We start from the raw sequence: 25205 nt of genomic DNA, 5'->3' as shown, positions 1-25205 counted from the left end.
GACCATAAGTGTGGCATCCTCTCTGTACCTCCCATGTCTGATACCTCTCCATAAGTTCCAGGTCTGCTGACATGTCTCAGACTTCACTAAGTCCCTAACCCTCTACCCAAACTAACCTAGCCTGTACCTCATTTTCTCTCAGTCAACTCTCAGTTTAGACAACAATCTACAAAGCTAATTCTCACCAAGTCCTTAACCTATAACCAAAGGACAACTATCCAAAGGTGGAATTTCAAGTGCAAAGGCATAACAGGAGAAGGCAGAGAAATATGTTGAAAGGAGAATCCTAAAACCCCCTACTTCCTATCTATAAAGAAATGCCCTAATTATGAACATGTGTATTAATTCAACAATCCGCTTGACCATTATTAAAATCCTAGCTTGATTAACTAAGAAAATTATCTTCAGTCCTTGCCAGTAACAGTTAGCTTATATAATTGAATTTGTCCTATATGGAATAAGAAAATAAGCAGACTGTCTACTGAAATTGAATTTACATGAATCAGTAAAGGTTCTCTGTATAACCAGCTTGATTGACATGAATGGAATGACTAATAATAGTGGTATAAGCCTTTCCTTCTAACTGTCCTATTCATCAGCCAAAGCATGAAGTGGGAGAACGGAAACCAAGAAGATGTATGAAACTATCAAAACCACTCAAACATAATTCTCTGATTCATTTAAACAGCAATAGTCTAATATAGTAAACACTTAGGATTTACAGAACTTAATAAGAAGTATGCTTTCAAAATGATACGTGACAGATGATGAACGAAAAGAATGAGAAATGAATACATTTGACGTGAATTTTCTGAAAACTCAGTCTAGGAAAAAGATAAATATGATGTGCTTTTAGTATAAAATGATGAAAATTCCTTACCCTGCTGGTTTGGCAAAGGACAAAGACATAACCTTGGCACCCTCAGTGACAGGAGCTTGTCATAAGAAAATCTGTGTTTAACTGGAACTGAAAAACTGTTCAGGGGACAGAGGCAGCCCATGAAAACTGCTTTCTCTGCCTCTTGCTCACAACTACCGTGGTTTCTTTTCTCATGACCACTGTGTTTCTCTCGGCATATCTACTCTGGGCTTCTCTCACTCCCATCTATTCATTGTCCAGTCCAAATTCCAGCAAGAATACTCTGACTGACTTAAAGGACAGTCATCATTCCACCGCAGCAGCGCACTTCCCACCGCAGCAGCGAACCGCCGCTATCTCACGTCGCGTGCTCTGCTGTGCGTGCCTGCGCGCCGTCGCCATCCGTTCCCACGAACAATATGGCAGAGAGCTGACTGCTGAGGAGAGGCGGGTTCTGGCGTTACCTCAGCGAGGAGAAATTGGAGAGCGCATCCCACTTTAAGTATCTAATACAAGACCAGACTCTAACTGGCTTCTACCTGTTTTATAAACGGAAGAATATAACCAACGTGGATAAGGTGGGTTTTTTCCTTTTTACGTAAAATGCCACATGTATTTTTTAGTTCACATTATTTAAATATATTTGCATAATTGTACTAAATCAAATTATGCTTTGAGATTCTTTCTGCTAAAGAATAAAGCCTATTTGTGGGAAATTGCTTATGCCCTCAAGGGCCCTGGAAGCTCTTATATGTCCCAAAGATGTCTGTGCTGTGCAGATCTGAAAGAGTTAATATATCCAAAAAAAGAAAAAAAATAGAAGGCAGTTTATCCCAGTCTGGCTGGTGGAACACACTGTTTATATTGATTTTTTTCTCAAACAGAGTCTTTATCTAATCCTTACACAAATCTCCATGACACAAGTATTTCTCATTTTATGGATGAGGAAATTTTTATAGAAAACCGATTTATCCAGTCAACCCGGGGAATTAGTGATGTTAGGATTAAGTTTCTCTATTCAGTACCCAGCACTGGTAATTCACCACATTTCTTAATACCTGTAAATAAAATGTGTTTTCTAGATGAATTAATCCCAGTGAAAAGGTCCCTGAAACCAAGCATGACAGTGGCAGAAGAGTGTTAGGACAACGCTCACTCTACGCAGTGCTAAAACTAACTTAGATGGATCCATATTCTTTTTTGTTTCTTTGTCCATTTCTTATCTTGTGATGATGTATCCTAAAGTCACATCTGCCTAAATATAAAAATCCTTTCAAGACTTCATAGCACGTTGTGGCTGACTAATGGACGTCTAACTTTTGATCCAATGCAAGGACACCATCATACCTCCCCCTTAAGGCAGGTGCTAGCTTCTCCTGTACACCTCCAGTGACCTGGCTTCCGCTTCCTCACAAAGTAAATCATTTTGCTGTTAGACAAGTTTGTTGTTAAAATATTGGGGGTTTTGTTTGTTTGTTTTTTAAATACCATTGGTAGGTCTTCTGTCTTCTGGAATGTGTGAAATTTATCTATTTTCTTTTCTATGTAACTGCCCTTCAAAGAATTTGAAATAATTATTAGATCACCAGTTATTCAATACTTCAGCTAAAAAGCCTAAGTTCCTTACACCATTCTTCATATAGATGGTTTACAGAAATCTCAACTACTCTGATTCCATCTTCTCTGGGATTTTTTATGGATTGCATGTGTACTTCTTAACATAAAGTAATACATGTTTGTGCTCTTGAGAATGACATATTTAAGGATGCACTTTAAGATTTTACTTGATGTATATTGCTTTAATGTTTGTCAACTTCCTGCAAGTTATTTGGCTATGAATAAGATTATAATGAAATCTGAATTTGATCAGAGAGCTAAAATTAAAAATATTCTAAGTACATTATATATTCTAGCAACTAGATAACAAAAATGTATAGTTTTATTTTACATATATAGTTTTTAATTAGAAGTCCTATGAAATTAGCCACAAGCCAAATCAAAAATGCAATCATGGGTCCCAAAAAATAGTCATTACTCATACATCTTAAAACTATTTTATTCATTTTTTTCTTTATTAGAAAAGTTGTGAGTTTACAAAACAATAATACATAAAATACAGGATTCTTATATACCATCTTATTATTAACAATTTTCATTGGTTTGAAATATTTGTTACAATTGATGATAGCACATTTTTATACTGGTATTATTAACTGTTGTCCATGGTTTAACTTAGGGTTCACTATTTTTGTCATGTGCCATGAATTTGTTTTTAATTTTTATACTGCTATTAGATATACAACCTAACATTTCCCCTTTACATTACACTCAGATGTATATTTCAGTGCTGTTAATTATGTTCACAATGTTGTGCTATCATCACCACTATCCATTACCAAAAATGTTTCCATCATTCCAAATAGGAACCATGTACATTTTAGCTTTAACTTCCCATTCTCATCTCTACCCCATCCCCTGGAAACCTATATCCTAGATTCTGACTCTATGGGCTTGCATAAGAATTCTAATTATGTCATATCAGTGACATCATACAATATTTGTATCTTTTGTGTCTGGCTTATTTCATTCATAATAATGTCTTCATCTATGTCACATGTATCAGTACTTCATTCCATTTTACTGATGAATAATATTCCATTGTATGTATATACCACATTTTGTTTATCCATTTATCTGTTGATGGACACTTGGCTTGCTTCCATTTTTAATTGGGTTGTTTGTCTGTTGTTAAGTGGAAGGATTTCTTTATGTATTTTGAATATTAAATTTTTATCAGATATGTGGTTTCCAAATATTTCCTCCCACTGTATAGGTTGTTATTATACTTTCATGATAAAGTCCTTTGAGGCACAAAAGCTTTTTATTTTGATGAGGTCTCATTTATCTATTTTTTCTTTTGTTGCTTGTGCTTTGCATATAAAGTCAGAGAAATCATTGCTTAACACAAGGTCCTGAAGATGCTTCCCTATGTTTTCTTCCAGGAGTTTGATATTCTGTCTCTTATATTTAGATCTTTGATCCATTTTGAATTGAATTTTGTAGAAGGTGTGAGGGGGAGTCCTCCTTTTTTTTTTTTTTTTCTTTTTCCCAGCACCATTTGTTGAAAAGACTATTTTTTCCCAGTTGAGTGGTCTTTGCCCCCTTGTCAAAAATCATTCAGTCATAAATGTAAGGCTTGATTTCTGAGCTTTCAATTCAGGTCCATTGGTCTAGATGTCTGTACTTGTGCCAGTACCATGCTGTTTTGATTACTGTGGCTTTGTAATAAGTTTAAAGAACAGAAGTGTGAGTCCTCTAACTTCATTCTTCTTTTTTCAAAATGGCTTTTGCTATTCAGGGTCCCTTACCCTTCCATATAAATTTGATGATTGGCTCTTCCATTTCTGCAGAGAAGCTTGTTGGAATTTTGATTGGGATTACATTCAATCTATAAATTGTTTTGGATAGTCTTCCAATCCGTGAAAACAGAATGTCCTTCCGTTTATTTAGGTCTTCTTTGATTTCTTTTAACGATGTTTTGTAGTTTTCTGAGTAAAAGTCCTCCACATTCTTGGTTGGATTTATTCCTAGATATTTGATTATTTTAGCTGCTAATGTAAATGGAATTTTTTTTTCTTGATTTCTTCTTCTGATTGTTCATTGTTTAGGTATATAAACATTACTGATTTTTGGGTGTTGATTTTGTACCCCACCACTTTGCTTAATTCATTTATTAGCTCTGGGAACTCTGTTGTGGATTTTTCAGTATTTTCTGTACATAGGATCATGTAATCTGCAAATATTCATTCTTATAGCCCATTCATTGAGATGAAAAATAATAGTACCATTTATTCATCTAATCAAAATACCCAGACTTAGTCTTTATTAATTCATCTAACATCTGGCTTTTCAAATACTGTTGGCTCCTAATGAAAAGAGATTTATTTGAGACAGAGCAATGTATTTGGTACTTTAAAAGTTAGAAATTCAACCAAGTGATATCATCTCCCTCACCAAATAGTCTAAGCAATGGAAGTATTTTCAAGTCCTCTCCTTTTTATATCCATCCAAAAAAGAAGCAGTTAAATTTCTAATTTACGGTCTTTTCCCTGAATTAGGTTCTATTTTTGAATCCCTCCTTTTCCACAGTTATTTAATACCACTGGTAAAATGTGGAAGGCTAGTGGCTTTTCTGCATCGCTTATTTCATCACATGAAGGAAGAAGCAGATGTTTCCCACCTGCGCAGCTCCCCATAATGCACTGCTACAGCAGAACAAGCAGATTGGAAGTGTGTTATAGAGGCCCACACTGAAATGCTGCCAGGCTAGGATACAGAATCAGCCAGGTGTGTGGAGGACAGACCCAATGGTATCATTCTTGTACATTCAATAAAGGCAACCATATCAGAACAGTTTGATTCCAGATTTCATTATCTGCTGCAGGAGCACATCTTCAGGCTAAATTTGATCAAGTGTAATGATCAGATCTGGCAATTTCAAAAAGCACAGTTGGAAGAAACACTTACACACTTCATTGGGGCAGCTACTAAAGAGGGAATCCTGCTGTCCATGTGTGAATTTGGGAAGAAGTACAATGTGCAGTTGACAAAACTTCACCCAGCTGCCAGAACAAAATTTGCCTTGTACTTTAGATTTCTCTTTCATGGTGAAGATGATGCAAACAATCTGACCATCTGTTTCCACAAACAAATAACGTGCTGCATGGTTAAAATTTCACCCGCACTGAACTATAGTTGACAGGGATCCTTTTGTTTTAAGTCCACACAGGGTTGGTTTAAGTTGTTCTGCTTTGAATCTAAGAATGGATAGTAAGTGATTTCTCATCTTCATCAACAGGCTATTATGAGGATTTATTTTGTAATTAAATACTTAATTCCACAAAGCAAATTAGGTCATAATTTCTGAACATCCTGGATTTGTCATAATTGAGGCAGCATCATTTTAGAATGGTTTGGTAATGTCTAGAAGAGAGCTAACAAAGTGGTAGGATCTACACAAGGTTAATTTAATCCAAATATGAATAGGATATATAAAAATTCCTTATTAGAATGAAATAAAGGAACTACTAGAGAGCAAACATTTTTTTGATACTAGCAGAAAAGTAGTACTGTGGGTTTGGCTTACCTTATATTCAGGTTTTTGTTCTGATTCTTCTTCTCATATTTCATAATCTGTTTTAATCTTGATTTTCCTTTTGGGACAGGAATTCCTAGAAAAACTCATGAAAGCTCAGGAACCTCTTCGTGTAAAAACAACATACTGTTTCAAGGGTTCCAACCCACAAATACATGAAAGATACATGGACAGAGGCTAAGAACTCTGTTTTAAAATATCTTACAGTAATTGTCCCAGTATTTGTGAATATAGGGAAGTGATTTGGCTGCCACATTCTTAGGCAGCAATATATGGCATAATGACAGAGATCTGAAAAATGATTCTTTTTTTTCATTGTGGTTACATAAACAGAAACAGGAAAATATGACTCGACCCAAAAACAAAGGGAAAAAAGAATTCTTCTCGCTTATTCCTATCAAAAGCTTCTTAGTACAAAATGACATATTGAAATTGATTTTTTATAACTCTGAAATCTTTTGTGTACTGATAAACAAATTAGTGTACCACATGTAACTGTATGGAAAGGACCCTACCACATGCAACTGAATGGAAAGGATCCTATTCTAGAAGTTTCAGTAAGACTTCATACACATGGCAATATTTCACCTGGAATATAGTCCTTAGACACTGACTTGCAGTACAGGATTAGTGAGGTTTCTTTGTATTCCAAGTAAATTCAGGAGTTTGGGTATTTTCCATTTAAATGTAACCAAAACATTATATATTATGGCATTTTCCATCTTATGACCAAATGTCCCCCACAAAAGTCATGTCCATTTATAAATAGGACCTTTGAAGCTGTTATTAGTTAAGGGTGTATACAAACTGAATGAGGGTGGGCGTTAATCCAATGTGGCTAAAATTCTTATTGAGCAAAGACAATTGGACAAGGAAGGAGAAGCCACGGAGAGCAGCAAAAAGCTGGAAGTCAACAGAACCTGGAAGAGAAAGAAAAAGATGCCACCATGCGCACTGCCATGTGACAGAAAAGACAAGGACCAAGGATCTTTGGCAGCCAGCCCCAGAATGCCACAGTCTCTGGGGAGAAAACATCACCTTGCTGACACCTCAATTTGGGAGTTCTCCAAACCTCAAAACCATGAGGCAATAAATTCTTCTTGTTTAATCAAACCCATTGTATGGCATTTGTTTTAGCAGCAGGAAACTAAAACAAAGATGCATAATGAAGAAAAGTATCTTGGGAAATACAGAGGTTTAATCTCTTATTCACAAACTTTTTACCACTCTTAACGTAGTGACTTAATTTTATGATGCCCATTATTCATCCATTATTCATGAAACATGTTCCTGAAAAGTTCAGTACATTGAAAGATTTTAAATTTTATCATAGAAAATGTCATTTTTAAAGGATTTAGTAAAAATTTTTGTAAAGTAAGTGACATTCCCTTATTTCTCATTTTTACATATATAAATTTTCAATACTGGGTTTGCTTAAATTGTATAAATTATAATTTATTAAAGTAAAAAAAAGACTGATGATATGGACCTTGATTTCAATTTCCTGAATACAGTATATCCAATTAAAAATAAATTAGGAACTGGGGATAATGAATAACCATTTCATTGTTTCCATTTTATTTCCTTTCTTCTATATTTTTTATATTAAGTAATTTATTTTCATTAAATTTTCTCTATAATACAAGTATTTACCCATGAATTGATTGTTCTCTGGGTAAATCAAATTTAAACTATATTAATTGGAAATTTTATTTGTAAGCTTGAAGGGAAAATTTTATTCTCTGGATTGAAAATGAAGCTGGTACATATTAGCTTTTGTTGTGTCCTCAGATAAGATATTATAGCTAAAGATTATCAAACCAAAAATACAGATTTTATTTCATAAAAATTAGAATACAAAAATCTAAAATAATGTCAATGACATAATTTCTGCCTAGTTTATTTCTAAATTTCATGTTGCATCAATCTCAGCCCTAAATTATAAATACTTTGACAAATTAAAGAATGCTTTTTAAATGATGAATCTTTATTAAGCTTAGCTTTACAAATATCATAATGAAATATGCTGTGAACTTTTTATTACATAGTATGCCATTTTTAAATATATTTTTTGTTGAGCTGAAGGAGTCAGCAGGTTAACTCTCCCTGCAGAATGTCCTACTTTGTTTAGCTGGAATCTTAGGGGAAGCATTCTAGAGAACACTATTCTGGAAAAACAAAAAGCATCTCTGTGGCTTACATTGTCAAAGATAGCTGTGTCAGGAGTGGCACATTCTTCTATCTATATGTTGTTTTCTTTCCACAGATAAAATCTCTGAGCTAAATTCCCTCGGAGATCTGACCACAAACCCTGACCCTCAAACCCCAGCAGAACCAACAGAAGTAATGCCAGAACAAAAGGAAATGAGGACTGGGAAAGAAGGCACAGTCAGGTGAGAATTCAGAAAAACACATAATACATGTTAGAGATATGCTCAGTCTTGAGTGAAAGATTCTAACACCTTTTCCCCACTTTAATGGAGCGAAATGTTTAATTTTATGGGCAGGATAACTACAGTAGTTAAATAACAAACGGGAAGTGGGCCAGAACTAAAAAGTTTGTTCTGTCAGTTTATTGTCCCTTATTGTCCAGTTGTGGCCGTTAACCAGGCTTTCTAGACAGCCATTTGGCCCTAGGTCAAATCACACCAACTGAATGTTGCAATCACATGTTTGACTCATTAGTATTATCATGGAAATGTCCTACATATTTACTAGGCCCAAATATTAAAAAAAAAGGAGTTGAAAAAAAATGTATAATTATTTTCCAAGTTCACAAAGAAATAGCTATTGCAATTCTGTAAATATTTCATTGTTCCAAAGGATTGATTATTATTTCCTCTCTTATGCTAAAGACAGTGTGGCATAACACCCAAGAATAATTACGGGAATCGGTAATCTTTATGCCACTGAAAGAATACAGTCTTATAAATACTTCTCACTAACATTATTGGAAATGTCACAAAAGAGATGGCAATTTAAATGTGAATCTGAGTCCTCAATAAAACCCCACCAGGAGCCCCTTCACTGTACCACTGCTTGACATGTTATTATGTGCCTGCTGATCCAATTTGAATTGCTTAACTATAGTTAATAAAATTGCAATCGGATTATGAAATAAAAGCATACACTACTTATTCAACAGCCATGAACAGTTGTCATTTGCAAAGAATTTAAAAGTACCTATCCTCCCCACCACCATCACCATCACTTCTCTCTCAGCAGCTGCTCTAATGTGTTGAACTGTGTTCTGTCAGTAAGAGTTACCATGAATACCTAGGACCCAGTGTATGCCTGACTAAACAATAGGCATCAGTAAAAGAGAGTGAATTTTCAGTAAACACAAATTTAGCTATATATCAAAATAAATGTAAGCTCATTCTAATACACACGCAGGAAGAAAAATGCTGTTCGACAAAAATAAAACCTGACATATTATTTAGGCAGAGAGATGTTTAAACTCTGAGACAAGGGGTAGTATCTTACAAGTGGGGTTAGTAATTATTATATTATTTTTATAACTGTTGGTGTTTGTGGAATGATTTGCAATCTATTGGCAGATCATTTTTATCTTCACTCTACAAATAAGGAACCAAGGCACAAAGAGGTTAATTAGTTTGCTTATAGTACTGGGGTCAGCTCAGCCAAGACTAGACTGCAAAAGACTCAAATTCCTGAATAAAACTTTTCCCTCCCTCCCATCATACACTCTCCTTTTGTCACCAGCTTAACCTCCTGAAGTAATCTCTCTTTCTAACATTTACTCTAATAAACTTAATTTTTATCAGTAACCTGTGGTGATAGGTAGATTTTCAAAGGACTGAAGTTGAAGCCAAAACTGACTTTTGTTGGGGATGGGGGTGGGGGGCAGTTCTCTTAACCCATATCATCCCAGTATAGCACTTTTACTCTTCTGAAATATGGAGATAAAAAACCTTTTACTTACTCAGAAAGTGAATCAACCAACGTAACTCAAAAATATGAAAATCCTTGACATAGCCTCCAAAGCTTTGCCTGATATGTTTTCCACCTATTTTTACTTTGCCTTATCCCAGAATGCAACTCCTTCTACGCTCACATCTCTGCTCCAGTCACACCAGTCCTATTTCAGTCTCTGTGCTTGACATGTTCTCTTGACACAGGCTTTTGCACATACTGCTTCCCCTGAAGGTTCTGTTCTTTCCTCCCATGATTGTTGAATTAATTTCTACTCGTTCTTCAGATTTCAGCATGACAGTTGATTCCTCTGGAAGGCCTTCCCTGACCTTCCTAACCAGGTCATAAGTCCCTATTATGTGATCTCTTTCATGGCATTTGTCACTGTTGGAATTTGAATGATTATTTCATTCAAGTCCATTATTCTTAAACTCTTAAGTTATTCTAAACTGTGTGCTTCATGAAAACAGGCCACATATGTTTTTGTTGATGATTGGTACCCTGATAACTACCTAGCTCAGTGCCTGGCACACAGTTAGCTCTCAATGACTGTTTATCAGATGCATTACTGGATGAATCCCAAACATATCAGGTTTATGTTTCCAAAGCTTCTAGATATTCAAAAATATATAGTTTTTCAGGAGGAGAAAGCAAAACACAAGGATCTCCACAGAACTTCTCAATTCCCTATTCCTCTATTAACATGGCTTTTCATCACCATCGCTGTCCTGAGCTAGCAAAATTGTTTAGCCCAGGACATTTTTTTATTTCTTCCTGACAACTCTTCCTGCAGTCGAAGCAGCAAAGTTGTCTGAAAATTACTGACAGAGTACACCCAGCTGGGCTCAAAGCTATATTACTTTGCTATTAAATGACTTTTCATGCATTATCTCAGGATTGGCTGGAAAACAGCTGCACTGAAGCAGAAACTTAAAAGCGGAACTGGAAGTTCTTGTGTTACCTTTTACTAATATCATTTGAAACTCTGATGTTCCAATACTATGTAAGTAAGATTTCCCAAAGTCATCCTCTTTTGATCTCATAGGTATCAGTGGTACCATATCAAGAATCCCAAAGCACAGAGTTTTTATAAATCAGTACAAAATATCAAAGATAAAATAGATTCCTATCAAAAATGTTATTTCAGAATGCTCTCAATGAGTAAAGAACATTTTGGCATTTGTAGTTATTAAAAATCAGCATCTTTAACCTGGGGCAAGGTCAGGTTTCCAAAGTTCTTTCTCCTAGAAAAACATTAAGGGTTTGATTGATTTTAGGCACTGAATATAGATGCTGTGGGAGTGACTGATTCTTGTCTCAATTTTTTGAATTTGGAAAAAAGTAGTTTATTAATAAATAAAATTTAAAAATAGTTTTCTTATTCAAGTGCATTTACCTTATCCTCTGGTTTAAGCCTTGAGCTGAATAAGGATTGGTGTGTCTGAGCTGATCAGTAGGTATTGGGGAGAATGCATGTTGTGGATTTTGCTATCTTGGTGTGTGGAATGAAGTATGACATTACTGATTTCTCCTTTAGTTTCTGCCACACTCAGAACAGTACAGAAGATGGGTAGAGGTGGACACCAAGAGGAACATAGGCATAGACATTACTGTTTCCACTATGCATATCAGAGACTTGAAACTCTATAAACCCTGACTTTTCTGATACCAAACTGCACTTCCCACTATTCACATTGTCCTCATACTTCACCCAACCCACCCTCACCCAAAACCCAATAAAATGGAGCCCCTATATTCTTGGATATGCATAACAATGGTCTTCTGTAAAGTCTTAATGTTAACTACTTATAAAGTTGGGTGTCCATTGTATAAATTATTCCCTTATGCCATTGTCTCAAATATTGTTTTGTAAGGATAAAGGAGGATATTTATTTAAGGCCAATATGTATATTACTTGTATTTATAATTATTTAGGTGAACCCAAAGAGAAGAGGGGGATAAAGTTTACATTATTATTATAAAGGTGTGAATTTCATAAAACAAATGTACCCCTTCAGTAATTTTTTTCATTCAGTCCTCAATAAAATTCTAAATAGAATCTAAAGCAAATATTCTAGCTACAGTAATAATACTTCTATCACATACATGTCAGTTGAGAATGAGACTTTTTTCAAGATATGTCCACATTTCTGACTGGAATCCGTCTATGTTGAACTAATTTTCTTATTTTATCCTTTCACAACATTTTCTAAATTGTCTATCCTTGGAAAAGAAAATCTCTGCAAATCTTCTCTGAAAGAAGAAGAAACCAATTCATTATGTTGTCAGATGAAACACTTAGTTTCTAACAGACCTGGGGTTCACCCCCTGAAAAGTCCCATTGATGCCATGTGTCCATTACCAAGAATCACAGCCTATTTCTGGCATGCCATCTCAGCACATCCTTATTTTTTAATATAAAAATATATTTTGATGGACACGAATAGTAAGAAAAGGAAGATGTGTTTTTGCCTAGATACAGCAAATAGCTATGTCTGGGAGAGGAGACCGAGTTGAAAGGCTGATAACGTTAAGTGGTTACCTGATGAGAAAGCAAGTGAGTGAAATATTCAGTACCCATGACTGGGGTGCACACAAGACTGACTTTAACAGTAGAATATATAGCTTTTCACCACTGCTACCCATAATGCCAAGAAAGAAGCTTGTTTCTATGAATAGTCTTCTTTGTTCATAATAGCAATCAGTCTCTATTTGGGTGGTTTTAAAATAGGCAGTCATTTCACAGCAGGAACAATGAGAGGAGAATAGATTTCAGAATCTTATCAGCACTCATAAAACACTGACATTTTTGTCTTGTAGCTATAAAAAGCAAGAATTACTACAATAAAGATGCCTAAAAATCTGTATTTGACTTTATAGTTAAAATAGAAAAGCACTGTCAGCTATTGCGTTTATAAAAATAAAATACAATCTATAGTTCAAAAACTTATAAGCTTGTAAAAAAAAAAAGATGGGGGGAATCAACTGTATATTTGCCAGCTTTTTTGGTATGTATCATAAGAATGATTCATTATTCCTTTTAGCCCTGAATTAAAACTTCCTTCTATAGTAAGAAATACTTTTATAATTAAACATTGCAAATACTTTCAACAACAGATTGGCAATTCATTTTTAATAATGATTACTAACTTCTATATGTAGCAATATGCCAGATGAAATGTTCATAAAAAATTCTTTTGAGAGAATTTAATTTAGAATACTAGATAAAATATAAATTTAATGTATACCTGAGCTGGTGGGAAATAAATGCTATTAATCAGAGAACAGAAATGATTTAAAAAATTTCAAGAACATGATGTCTGCTCTGGACTTACAACAAACTCTTATGGTCTAGAGTGTGAGTTACAATGCATTATAGTGAGACAAAAGCTGGGTCAAACTGGATGTAAGGACAGATTGGAGACTGTTCCACAAACTTAGAACCACCAAAGGCAATCCATTGGAAGATAAGCAATCCCCCAGAGAGAAAGAGTAGGTTCTGAGAGGAAAAGAAAGAAAGAAATTTGAGAGAAAGAGAAAATAAAAGATGAGGTAATGGGAGAGAAGAGGAAAGAAGAAAAGAAAGGAAAGGAAAGGAAGAAAAATGACTCCCCTAGGAATTCCTAACCATAAGCCAATACTCAAATGGGTTTGGAACTGGAATTCATATGACACCTCTATCCTGGAAAAAAAAACAATCCAAGTTAGAAAACGTACTCAGTTTAGTTTGGGAATCCAGATGTGCTAAAAGCCAACACAATTTGGAAGAATACACACTAAAACCAGGTCTTCAAGTATCCCCCAGGTAAAGTTCCATGTTATATGAGCTCACTATCAAAAATTTCTAAACACATGAGAAATAAATCATTGTGAACAAGTCAACATAAACAATAAACTACAGAACCAGACTCCAAAAATTTGCAGATGATGGAATTATCAAATACACGTCATAAAATACATATGTTCAGTATGTTTAAAGAAGTAAAAGAGAAGGTTTAAAATAATACAGTTGAACAGGAAACTAACAGAATTGACAAGGGATTATTGCAAAAGAACTAAGCAGAACATCTAGAAATAAAAATATAATCTCTAAAAGTAGAAAGCCAGTTGATTCCAGCAGATTAGACAGAATTGAAGAGTCAGTTAGCAAACTAGATGATAGAGCTGAAGAAATTACTCAGAATGCGGAATAAAGACAAAAAGATGGAATATATGAAAGATTGAGATTAAGAAGCATGGAGGATAGTGTGACAAAGTGAAACATTCATATAATCAGAATTCCAGAAGGACATAGTAAATAGAATGGGGAGAAGCAATATTCAAAGAGATACAGAATTGATGAAAGACAGTAATACACAGATTCTTAAGGCAAATATATCCAAGTCAACATAGATAAAATAAATCCACACTAAATACATCCTAATGAAATGTAAGAATACCAAAACAAAAAATTTTTAAACTAGCAAGAGAGAAAACACAAACTACCTAAAATGAAGTAACAAGTAACAGCTGATTTCTCTACAGTAACAATGGATGGTAGAATGGCATTTTCAAGATTCAGAAAGTAATTGTCCACCTAGAAATCTATAGCTGGAAAAATTATAATTCAAAAAATCGATAAAATACAGATATTTTCAGTCAAGCAGAAACAAAGGGTGTTTTCTACACAAAAAGAAAATGTTTGAAGTATGTACTTCAGGAAAAAGAAAAATGATATGAGAAGGAAAGTCTTGAATTGGATTACTTAGGTAGTTTAAAAATTGTTTTAAGGGCTAGGGGAGCAAAGTTCAGGGATGGGCAATACTACCCAGAAATCAGGAAAGTATAGAAAGTTGCTACCAAAACCACAGCTGAGGAGATGGAAGAAGATGGTGGCATAGAGAGGAGTGGAAGCTAGTTTGTCCCCCTGGAACAACTAATAAACAACCAGGAAAAACTAGCAAATAATCTGGAATAACTTCAGGGGGACAAACGTGACCGTCCACTCATCATACACCAACCTGAATTGGAAGGAATGCCCAAGATCGCAGCATAAAATCTGTAAGTAAAAACTGCAGATCCAAGCCGGGACCCCCCCTCCCCCCACAGCCCGAACTGCAAAGCCTCGAAGTGCTAGAGAGCAGCACTCTCCCAGCAAGCGAATATAGCTCAGCTGAGCTCCAACTGGGGTTTTAATTAACAAACTAGGACAGCTCAATACAAGATATGAATCCCCAACAAGCAGACAGAGGCTTTTGGTGACGACTGACCTTGGAGAGCTGGAAGGTGGCCATGGATGGCCCTGAAGGGGGCTTTCTGTCCTTTTTTCACCTCAGTGGAGAAAGCCTCAGCCATTTTCAGCTCCCAATGCTCAGCTCTACTACCCGCCTTCCGTTCAGAACCAGACCCCAGAGCCTGGGGGAAAACAGCCACATACCACACCTCCTTATACCGGTCTGGAGCTACAGGCTAACAGGCGCCACCCACTGGGAGGAAAAGCACAGTGACTTGAGGCCTTACAGGGTATACGAATCTTCTAAGACACCCTCAGGGAAACAGGATACTATTGCCTCCTTCCAAGACCTCACCTCGTTCTGGTCTGGGAAAACCTGATTGGGGTAACCAAGGAAACCAGATGCCTAGACAACAGAAAACTGCAATCTACCCTAAGAAAAATGAAGTTATGGCCCAGTCAAAGGAACAAACTTAAATTTCAACTGAGATACAGGAATTTAAACAACTAATGCTAAATCAATTCAAAAAGTTTAGGGGCATATAGGAAAAAAATATATACCTATTGCAAACTATATACTACAGTTAGTAGTATTTTAACATTCTTTCATAAACAGTAACAAATGTACTATACCAAAACTATGAATCAGTAATAGAGGGGGTGTGGTTAGGGGTATGAGAGGATTGGAGTTTCCTTTTTTAGTCTTTATTTCTTTTCTGGAGTAATAAAAATGTTCTAAAAATTGAAAAAAATTAATTGTGGTAATAGATGCACAGCTGTATGATGATACCATAGGCAATTGATTGTATACTTTGCATCTCTTGATAATCATATGGTATGTGAACAATCTCAATAAAAAAAAATTAAAAAAAAAAAAAAAAAAAAAAAAAAAAACACAGCTGACCCCTTAACCCTGAAGCTAGAGACTTCCAGGAGAAAATAGAGTCCAAGGAAGGTTCAGGAAGCTGCCATTCCCTCTCTCTGTGCTGGTTTGAATGTATTATGTCCCCCAGAAAAAGCCATATTCTTTGATGCAGTCTTTTAGGGGCAGACATATTAGTGTTGTTTAAGTTGGAACCTTTGAATTAGGTTGCTTCTGTGGAGATATGCCCCGCCCAACTGTGGGTGATAACTTTGGATGATTTCCATGGAGGTGTGGCCCTGCCCATTTGGTGTGGGCCTTGATTAGTTCACTAGAGCACTATATAAGCTCAGACAGAAGGAGCAAGCTTGTTACAGCCAAAAGGGACGCTTTGAAGAATGCACAGGAGCTGAGAGAGGAGCTGCAGCTTACAGAGACATTTTAGAGATGGCCTTTGAAAGCAGACTTTTGCTCTGGGGAAGCTAAGAGAGGACAAACGCCCCAAGAGCAACTGAGAGTGACATTTTGGAGAGAAGCTGAAGCCTAGAGAGGAATGTCCTGGGAGAAAGCCATTTTGAAACCAGAACTCTAGAGCAGATGCCAGCCACGTGCCTTCCCAGATAACAGAGGTTTTCTGGGCACCACTGGCCATCCTCCAGTGAAGGTACCCAATTGTTGACGCGTTACCTGGGACACTCTATGGCCTTAAGACTATAACTGTGTAACCAAATAAACCCCCTTTTATAAAAGCCAATCCATTTCTGGTGTTTTGCAAAAAGGCAGCCTTAGCAAACCAGAACACTCTCTCTAAGCCCCACTAGGCAGGTAAACTCAGTGCCATCTCCACTCTGTGGGACATTCAGTGGCTGAGAGATTTCAAATGGAGTTGAGAGGTCACTCTGGAGGGCATTCCTATGCCCTATATAGATATCCCTTTTTAGGTTTTAGTATATTGGAATAGCTAGAAGTAAATACCTGAAACTATAAAACTGCAACCCAGTAGCTGTGATTCTTGAAAACGATTATATGAGGTGACAGTGTGATTGTGAAAACCTTGTGGCTCATGCTCCCTTTATCCAGTGTATGGATGGATGAGTAGGAAAATGGGACAAAAAGTTAATGAAAAATAGTGTGGGATGGGGGGGTGATTTTGGTGTTCTTTTTTACTTTTATTTTTTATTCTTATTTTTATTCTTTCTAGTGTAAGGAAAATGTTTAAATACTGATTGGGGTGATGAATGCACAACTATTTGACGGTGCTGTGAACAGTTGATTGTACACCATGGATGATTGTATGGTACGTGAATATATCTCAATACAGCTGAATTTATTTAAAAAATGCAAAAAAAAAAAAAAAATGAGGGGCAACTTGTAAGTCCGCAATAGAGAAAATGACTGAAAACTCATTGTCTAGCAATGAAATAGGATACTACGTAGTTTAAATGGACACCTCTCCAAAGCACACTCCAGAGAAAAAGGCAATTTGCAGAATGATTCAAATGAACACTAATGATTTGTTGGTGTTCAGAACCAAGTAAAATGCATGGAGGCTAGAAGTAGGTTGGCATATTTGAAGAACAAATAGGTCTGTATCTTTGGAGTATAGACATTGAGGCAGGGAGTGGCAGAAATTGAGACTGGAGAGGTTACGTGGTCCAGAGTAAATCACATGGACTTTATCCAATGATTCCAAATTATTTATCCATGTCTCTAATATAAGTAATAGCCTTGAGAGTTATAGCAAATTTCTTAATAACTAGGGTTGATCTTATACGTTTTTTAATATACCTTAAACCACTAAGTTCTCTTGTAGCATTGTAAAAACAGTCATTATCTATGATCACTTTCACAATTTATAAAAGTTCTGCTAAAACCATTATATTATTTTAGATATCATAAAAAACAAGTTTACAGGTTACAGGGGAGTGGGGGGTGAAGGGAAGGGAGAGTTACTGCTTAATGGGTGCAGAATTACCAGTTGAGATGATGAAGTTGGGATAATGGATGTTAGTGATGGTAGGACAGTATTGTGAACATAATTAAGACCAATGAATTATACCCTTGAAAGTGTACATTTGAAAATGATAAAAAATGGGAAATTTTGAGTTACATATATGTTACTTCAATAAAAATCTTTTTTAAAGAAAAAGCAGAGATTGACTATAGCACCTATTAATTACCCATGCCCTACTTCTTTGGAACTTCACAGAAAATAATTAAGTTAAAAAAGACAATGTCACCTAATTATAAAGATAATAGGCCTGCCCATTTAACTGCTTCAAAGGTGACAACCCTTGGGCCCATCAGTCAGCATGTCATTCATTCATCAAATATTTGTAGAGTTCAACTACCTTAGGGGCTGAACCTACAATGCTGAACAAGGACAGTCATCACCCTCATGGGGTTTACAGTCTGCTCAAGGATACAGCTATTACATGAATTACTACAACTAGGAAATGTAAAACTGCCACATTGCTAAGTTCTACAAAGGAGTGTTCTATGGTAGTTTAAGCACATAATGGGGGAACATGACTTAGGGAGGTCAGGGAAGGCTTTGCTAAGGAAGGAAAGATTTTTGAGATTTAAAAGAAGAAAAGGAAAAGAAAAACTAAAAGTGGCAAGGTTCCACTAAAAGTGGAACGTTTGTTTGGGCAAATGGAGCAGCATATGCAAAGGATTTATGTCTGGAAAGGTGCAATGCTGATACTTCAATGGACCTTTGAGAACATAGTTGCTGGAAAAAGCATTGTTTCTTGTTGCTTCCTAATTTGTTGATCTGGAGGGAGATGGAGTATAAATATATCACATACCTGAACACTTGACCTTGCCATCTTTCCCCACCATAGTGCTTTTTTTTTTTTTTTAAAGCAACTAACAAGACTCTAAATCCATTATTTGTTTTAGGATGAGACTCTTAAATCTGAGACTACATTTCTTCCAGTCTGAGATACTTAGTCAAATCTCACAAATGGTCAAATCAGTAGCCTCTGAGAATATATGATTTGCATATCTGTGCAATTAAATCCTGGTACCTCAGCTGGAAAAAAAAAGTGAAAGTCAAAGCATCTCTTTTGCTCTACATAGAAGAAAAAATCCATTGATTGTTGAAATTTTTACTTCATGATATCATTTTGGTTTCATATAGGTAATGCCTATTTACAAAACGAAAAGTTTACTTTTTACTCCACAACCAAAATTTTTCAAATCCCTCAAAAATATCTTTGACTGCAGTCCACATAAGAAATCTGTTTTACATCATGACTTACCACATGCAAATAGATAAATATCTGAAACAAAAGTTTTATGTTTCAAATAAATCAATCCTCAAAAGATTTATTTTAAAAAAGAATCAATTGGGGAAATTGGAATATGGATTGAATATTATATGATTGCAAATAATTATTTTTAATTTCATTAGGAGTGATAATTTTACTGTGGTTTGGTAAGAAACTTCTATCTTTTTAAAGACATACACTGAAGTATACATGGGTGAAATGAAGTATTGGCTGGGATTTGCCTTAAAATACGTTGGTAAAAAAAGAAAAAAAGAGATGAAGCTAGTGTGGCAAAAATCTTGATACTGTTGAATCTGGATGATGAGTATATGGGGGTTCGTTATACTAGTCTCTCTACTTTTGTATATGCTTGAAATTTTTCATAATAAAATTTTTAAGATTGAAAAAAACAAAGTGATTGAAATTGCCTAGTTCTACATTAGTACAAGACCACTGGATCCACCTATGTTTTTCTGATACCAGTGCAGATTTTTAGAATTCATAAGTAACAAGAAAATTGGGGTGTTCATTTGTTCTTTTAGTTATGAAATTCCTAAGTGATTGTCAAGTGGCAAAGGTCAAAATTAATTAATTAATTTTAAAAGGACCACATACCATACCCTAGGTGCACTGTAAAATTTCCTCAGGAGCTCTTTAAAAATGCAAATACTTGAGCTCCAGCCTGAGATTCTGATTTAATTGGTCTGGAGTGGGCCCCAGGCATTAGTATATTTTAAAAGTTCCTCTGGTGAGTCTAACGTACATCCAAAATGGAGAACCATTTCACTTGAACATAAAGTAGTTCTCAACAAATTTTAAGGAGCTTATATCATATTGAATATATTTGAACCACTATGAAATTAAGTGAGAAGTTAATAATTAAAAATAATGAATTCTTTGAAAACATCTCATATAATTACAAATTTAAATACTTTTCTAAGTAACTCTGGGGTCAAAAAATAAATCAGAGTGACATTAGAAAATACTTAGAAATGAGCAATTATAAAATACACATCAAACTTCTGGAATAATAAAAATACTATTAGGTTTTTGGTTGCACTTTTCTTTTTTATGATTTTTTTTTCCTTTTTTTTTCTTTTCTTATTTTTTCTTTCTTTTTTAGCTAGACAAGTTGAACAAGCAATCAAAAATAACCAGGAAAATGCTGAAAAATAAAAGCAATGGAGGTGGTATTAGTCCTAGTCAGATATTAAAACTTATTCAAAACTCCATAATGAAAATAGTGTGATACTGGCAAATGAATAGATAAACTAATAAAATAGACTAGAAAATACAGAAATAGATCTAATTGCATATAAAAATGAAATTTTTGATAAGGTTGACATCTAAAATCAGTAGAGAAAAGGTGTATTTAAGTAAGAGGTATTAGGATAACTGTATAACCATTTGGAAAAACTAAAATTAGATCTCTCTCATGCCACATAAGGATAAATTCTCATTGGGTCAGTGATTAGATATTTAAATGTAAAATAATGAAACTATACAAGCAGTAGGATAAAAATATGTACAAATTCCTATATAACCTGGGAAAGTACCTTGAGTCCTAAGATTCAGAATTCAGGAGCAATAAAGGAAAAGCTTGATAGATTTTACCAGCTAAAAACAAAAAGAGACTTTATATTACCAAAGGAAAAGAAAAGTCATAGGCAAAAGAAAAAAGAAAAATGGAACAAGAATGAAAGAGCAAAACATCAAGATTTGAAAATTCTCATTGCTACTTATTTTGGGGATTTATAATTTTATTTGGGACTGATAACAGGCATTTACATTTTGTGTTGCATTAAGAAATACTTTAATATTATTGATGACTCAGTTATTTTGATATATTTCTGATATGTTACTGCCACAGTTTCATTTTCCCTCTTTCAAAATTGAACAACAGAAGCATAGTATATTTAAATTAATAGCCTAAAATAAACCAATATGTCATGTAATCCCAAGAATAAAAAACTGATCCTGATACTCAATACACTGCAACCAAAAGGTCCATCCTTATCTCAAGAAAAAAAAAAATTAGTAGTATGTGTATATATGTATATAAAGAATTACATGTTATATCATACATATATATTACATATATTTTATAGGTATGGATTTGGTGGGCAGTTACCTGCTAGAACCTCCATCTGTGCTTTCTACTCTTAAAAGTCATTAATGATGCTGCCAGAAATTAGGTGAAGTGTATCAAGATGAAGCAGGCTAGTGTCAGAAACAGCAAGAGCACTTTACGGGTAGGCAGCTTAGAGATAGTCAGCAGACTAAAGCAAAGGAAAAAATAAAAATTAAATTGAGAGTGTATAGTGATACTGAGAGAAGCCCAAGCCTGTAGACACAGTTTCTGGTCTCATCTTAAAATCACTTCACTATTTATCGTGGAGGAAAGACAGCTCAGTGCCTGCTGCTAAAGAAAACCAGAGTAAGCAACACTTCCTGTCTCTACTTTCCTTTGGCATAGAAAGGAGATTAGATAATTTTGACATTTTTTAAATAGTTCCTATTAATAAGCACATTGTTTAAAAATGTGTCTTCTTGTATACCTAGAAAAGTGAAAGAGCAATATAATGATTGATGGAAGGTTTTTGAAAATTAGGTGAGTGGATAAACTCAGATCTCTAAGAGCCAAGCAGGAAGTACCCCGTGAATAAAGCACATTGGACATATGGAGAGAGTAGAGTGGGTACTGAGATGAACTTGATTGTAACCTAGAGATTCTTCCTTATCCCAGAGCCATCTAGCTGAGTGAAAGTTGACATGTGGGAAAGTTGGTCCAGTGATGTCATGTCATTGATTTTTTTCAAGAGAGGTCCAAAAACTAGAAGTTCATATTTTGAAATACTACCAAAACAAATTGGAAAAAAAAAGTTTAAACTATAGGCCAAACAAAACACAGCTATAGATTATCAGTTTACCATCTCTGCCTTGAAAGAAAAGATGAATTCTAAACAAGTTCACTGTTATAAAATAAAATTCCACTAAAAATTAGAGCTGTGGTCCATGGGAAAAACATTTGTTAATGCTATTCCCAATTTTAAGCACTTACAGTTAATAGAACTAAAACTCTTAAGAAGAGTAATTTGTGTATTTTAATTATTAGCTTTATTGTCATTATTTCCAGTATTTTTGTTGTTGTTGTTTTTAGGGTTTTGTTTTTTATTATAACATTATTTAGATATTGGTATTTTAGATATTTTAGATTTTTTTTACTGTTAAAGCATTCCATGTTAATAGAATGTTTTTGTAGCCAGCCTCTTTAATGGATTCATAATGGTCAAATACACATCAATAGAAAAGAGCCTAGAAAAGAGATTTCTTTGATTCCATTGAGAGTTAATTGACTAATCTGGTTAGACGTGCTGGAAGATATGGTTAAAAGAGGTAAAATGGAAGCTTCCCACTATGAGAAGATAATGGATGACTTAAAATTTTATTTTTCTTAAATTTTTCATCAGCCTGGGAGACAGAAAGTGACTGGTCTGTCTAGGACTGGCATTAGCAGGAGATAGGGACATAATGAGAAGAAAGGAGTGGAGATGGAGGGGAGCCACCCTACCTGAGAATAATAGCAGGCAAAACAGTTGAGTCAGTTGGGAAAGAAAACTAAGAATTCCACCTAGTGAGAGAGAATTTCAGGCATAGGAAATGGCAAAACTGTCACATTGACCTGCAGCATATAGATTTTTCAAGAAGCAGCAAAAGTATTGTGCAGATGAGTTGAGGGAAACAACCTCACAAGCAGCCTTAAAGTAAGCTGGCCTGTGGGGGGACAGAGTGGGGAATGATGGCTTATAAGACACCCCTATACTCTCTCTCCCCTTTTTGAGCAAGACAGAGACTTGAATGTTCTAGCATGTCAGCTAGCAAAGGTATGGAGAACAACTCATTTGCTAGAGTGAGGAAATTGCTAGAGGAAATAACCATTTTATCGCAAGTGTTGAGCACAGGGACTGGACATAGCAGCACTTGATACATGCAGTTCAGTGTAACTGCTCTGTGAGTTAACCACTGTATGTATTATTCTCCTCCAAATAGATTCCTATGGGAAAACACAAAGTAAAAATGTATAAATATTGTGCCAGTTTGAATGTATTATGTCCCCCCAACGCCATTATCTTTGATGTAATCTTGTGTGGGCAGACCTATCAGTGTTAATTAGCTTGTAATTCTCTGAGTGTTTCCATGGAGATGCACCCCACCCAACTGTGGGTGATGACTCTTGATTGAATAATTTCCATGAAGGTGTTGGCCCGCCCATTCAGGGTGGCTCTGAATTAAATTACTGGAGCACTATATAAGATCAGACAGAAGGAGCAAGCTGCTACAGCCAAGAGGGACACTTTGAAGAAAGCACAGGAGCTGCAGATGAGAGACATTTTGAAGACAGCCGTTGAGAGCAGACTCTTGCTCCGGAGAAGCTAAGAGAGGACAGATACTCCAAGTGCAACTGAGAGTGACATTTTTGAGGAACTGCAGCCTAGAGAGAAACGTCCTGGGAGAAAGCCATTTTGAAACCAGAGCTTTGGAGCAGATGCCAGCCACATGCCTTCCCAGCTAACAGAGGTTTTCTGGACACCATTGGCCATCCTCCAGCGAAGGTATGCAATTGCTGATGTGTTACCTTGGACGCTTTATGGCCTTAAGACTGTAACTGTGTAACCAAATAAACCCCCTTTTATAAAAGTCAATCCGTCTCTAGTGTCTTGCATTCCGGCAGCATTAGCAACCTAGAACAAATACATTTGAGTCCCTAATAGAAATTTTAGGAGATACTTTTAGCCTTAAATATTGCTTTCATCTTAAATGTGGGAATCTTTTCAAACTTGGCTATTTTTACTAGCCATTAAATGTCTTGATGGTACTTCCCTTATGTGGAAGATAGTGTTTTCATTTATTGTTGCCCTTTTCCAGAATCCCATAATATCTGGACAGTTTGCTATATAATGTGGTAAAGCAAAACTGAGAGTTTAAAGGTCTAATATTTCTGTACCAATAAACGTCCACCCTAATTCTGCTGAGACAGGTAATAGTATAGCAACTAGCTTATGTGCCAGAAAGTCAGCACTTCTTCCTAGCCTAATGATTCATTTCATTGCAAATGTTCATATGCAACTGTTTACTTTATTTGGGCAGCCATCACATAGAAACGTCTGAGCCCAGCCAAGCACTAGGCATTGTAAGACATTGGCAGACAAATAGATTAACAGCTGTGCTTTATAGGAAAAAGCAGCAAGAGGACAAGTTCAAATTGACAAAATAGAAGCAATCAAAAGAGAAAGTCCACATGTTCTCACCATCACATGTGACATGTGTCTGTCTGTACTCATTGAATCAGTCTTTACTCCTATTACAGTCGAAGAGCTGAATGTACTTCCTAGGCCAACCCCTCGTCTCCTCAACCTCTTAACTTTGAAGAGCCTAGGACACCATCCTCATTCCCCTTTTCTGTCCTACCCACACTCTCCCAATAGGTGATTTTATCTGGTCTCATGGCTTTCAGTAGCATTGACACCCTGATGGCTTCCAAATTTGTATCTCCAGTCCAGATCTCTTCCCAGAACCCGAGGTTCAATCACCAGTTATCTACTTGATATTTCCACTATTAGGCATATCAAAATATATGTGTGCAAAACCAACTCTTAATCTCCCTCACCTCTTCCAAACCTGTTCCTCCTACATCTTCCCCATCTCAGAACACAGAACCTAATGCTTCCTGTTTCTTAGGCCATACGCTCACTCCACTCTTTCTCTCATACCCTACACCAATCCAATGGCAAATTCTGTTGGCTCTTCATTTTAAATATATCCAGAATTTTAGCACATCTTAATACCTCCACTGCTACCAGCCTAGTCCATCATCTCTCACATGGCTACTGCAGTAACCTCCTAAC

At 35.6% G+C, this 25205-nt stretch overlaps 1 protein-coding gene across 1 annotated transcript in view; it reads left to right on the top strand.

Moving 5' to 3' along the window:
* Nucleotides 1-25205, top strand: part of CNGB3 (cyclic nucleotide gated channel subunit beta 3) — a 206569-nt gene that overhangs the window by 9990 nt on the left and 171374 nt on the right. The window contains exon 3 of the mRNA XM_037803185.1: nucleotides 8281-8407. Coding sequence (XP_037659113.1) covers nucleotides 8281-8407 — 127 coding nt within the window. The remainder of the gene's footprint in view (nucleotides 1-8280; nucleotides 8408-25205) is intronic.

This window comes from Choloepus didactylus, chromosome 14 (genome assembly GCF_015220235.1).
Source record: "Choloepus didactylus isolate mChoDid1 chromosome 14, mChoDid1.pri, whole genome shotgun sequence".
Lineage (NCBI taxonomy): Eukaryota > Metazoa > Chordata > Mammalia > Pilosa > Megalonychidae > Choloepus > Choloepus didactylus.
The sequence above is the reverse complement of the archived record's forward strand: the minus strand, read 5'-3'. Positions and strand labels throughout refer to the sequence as shown.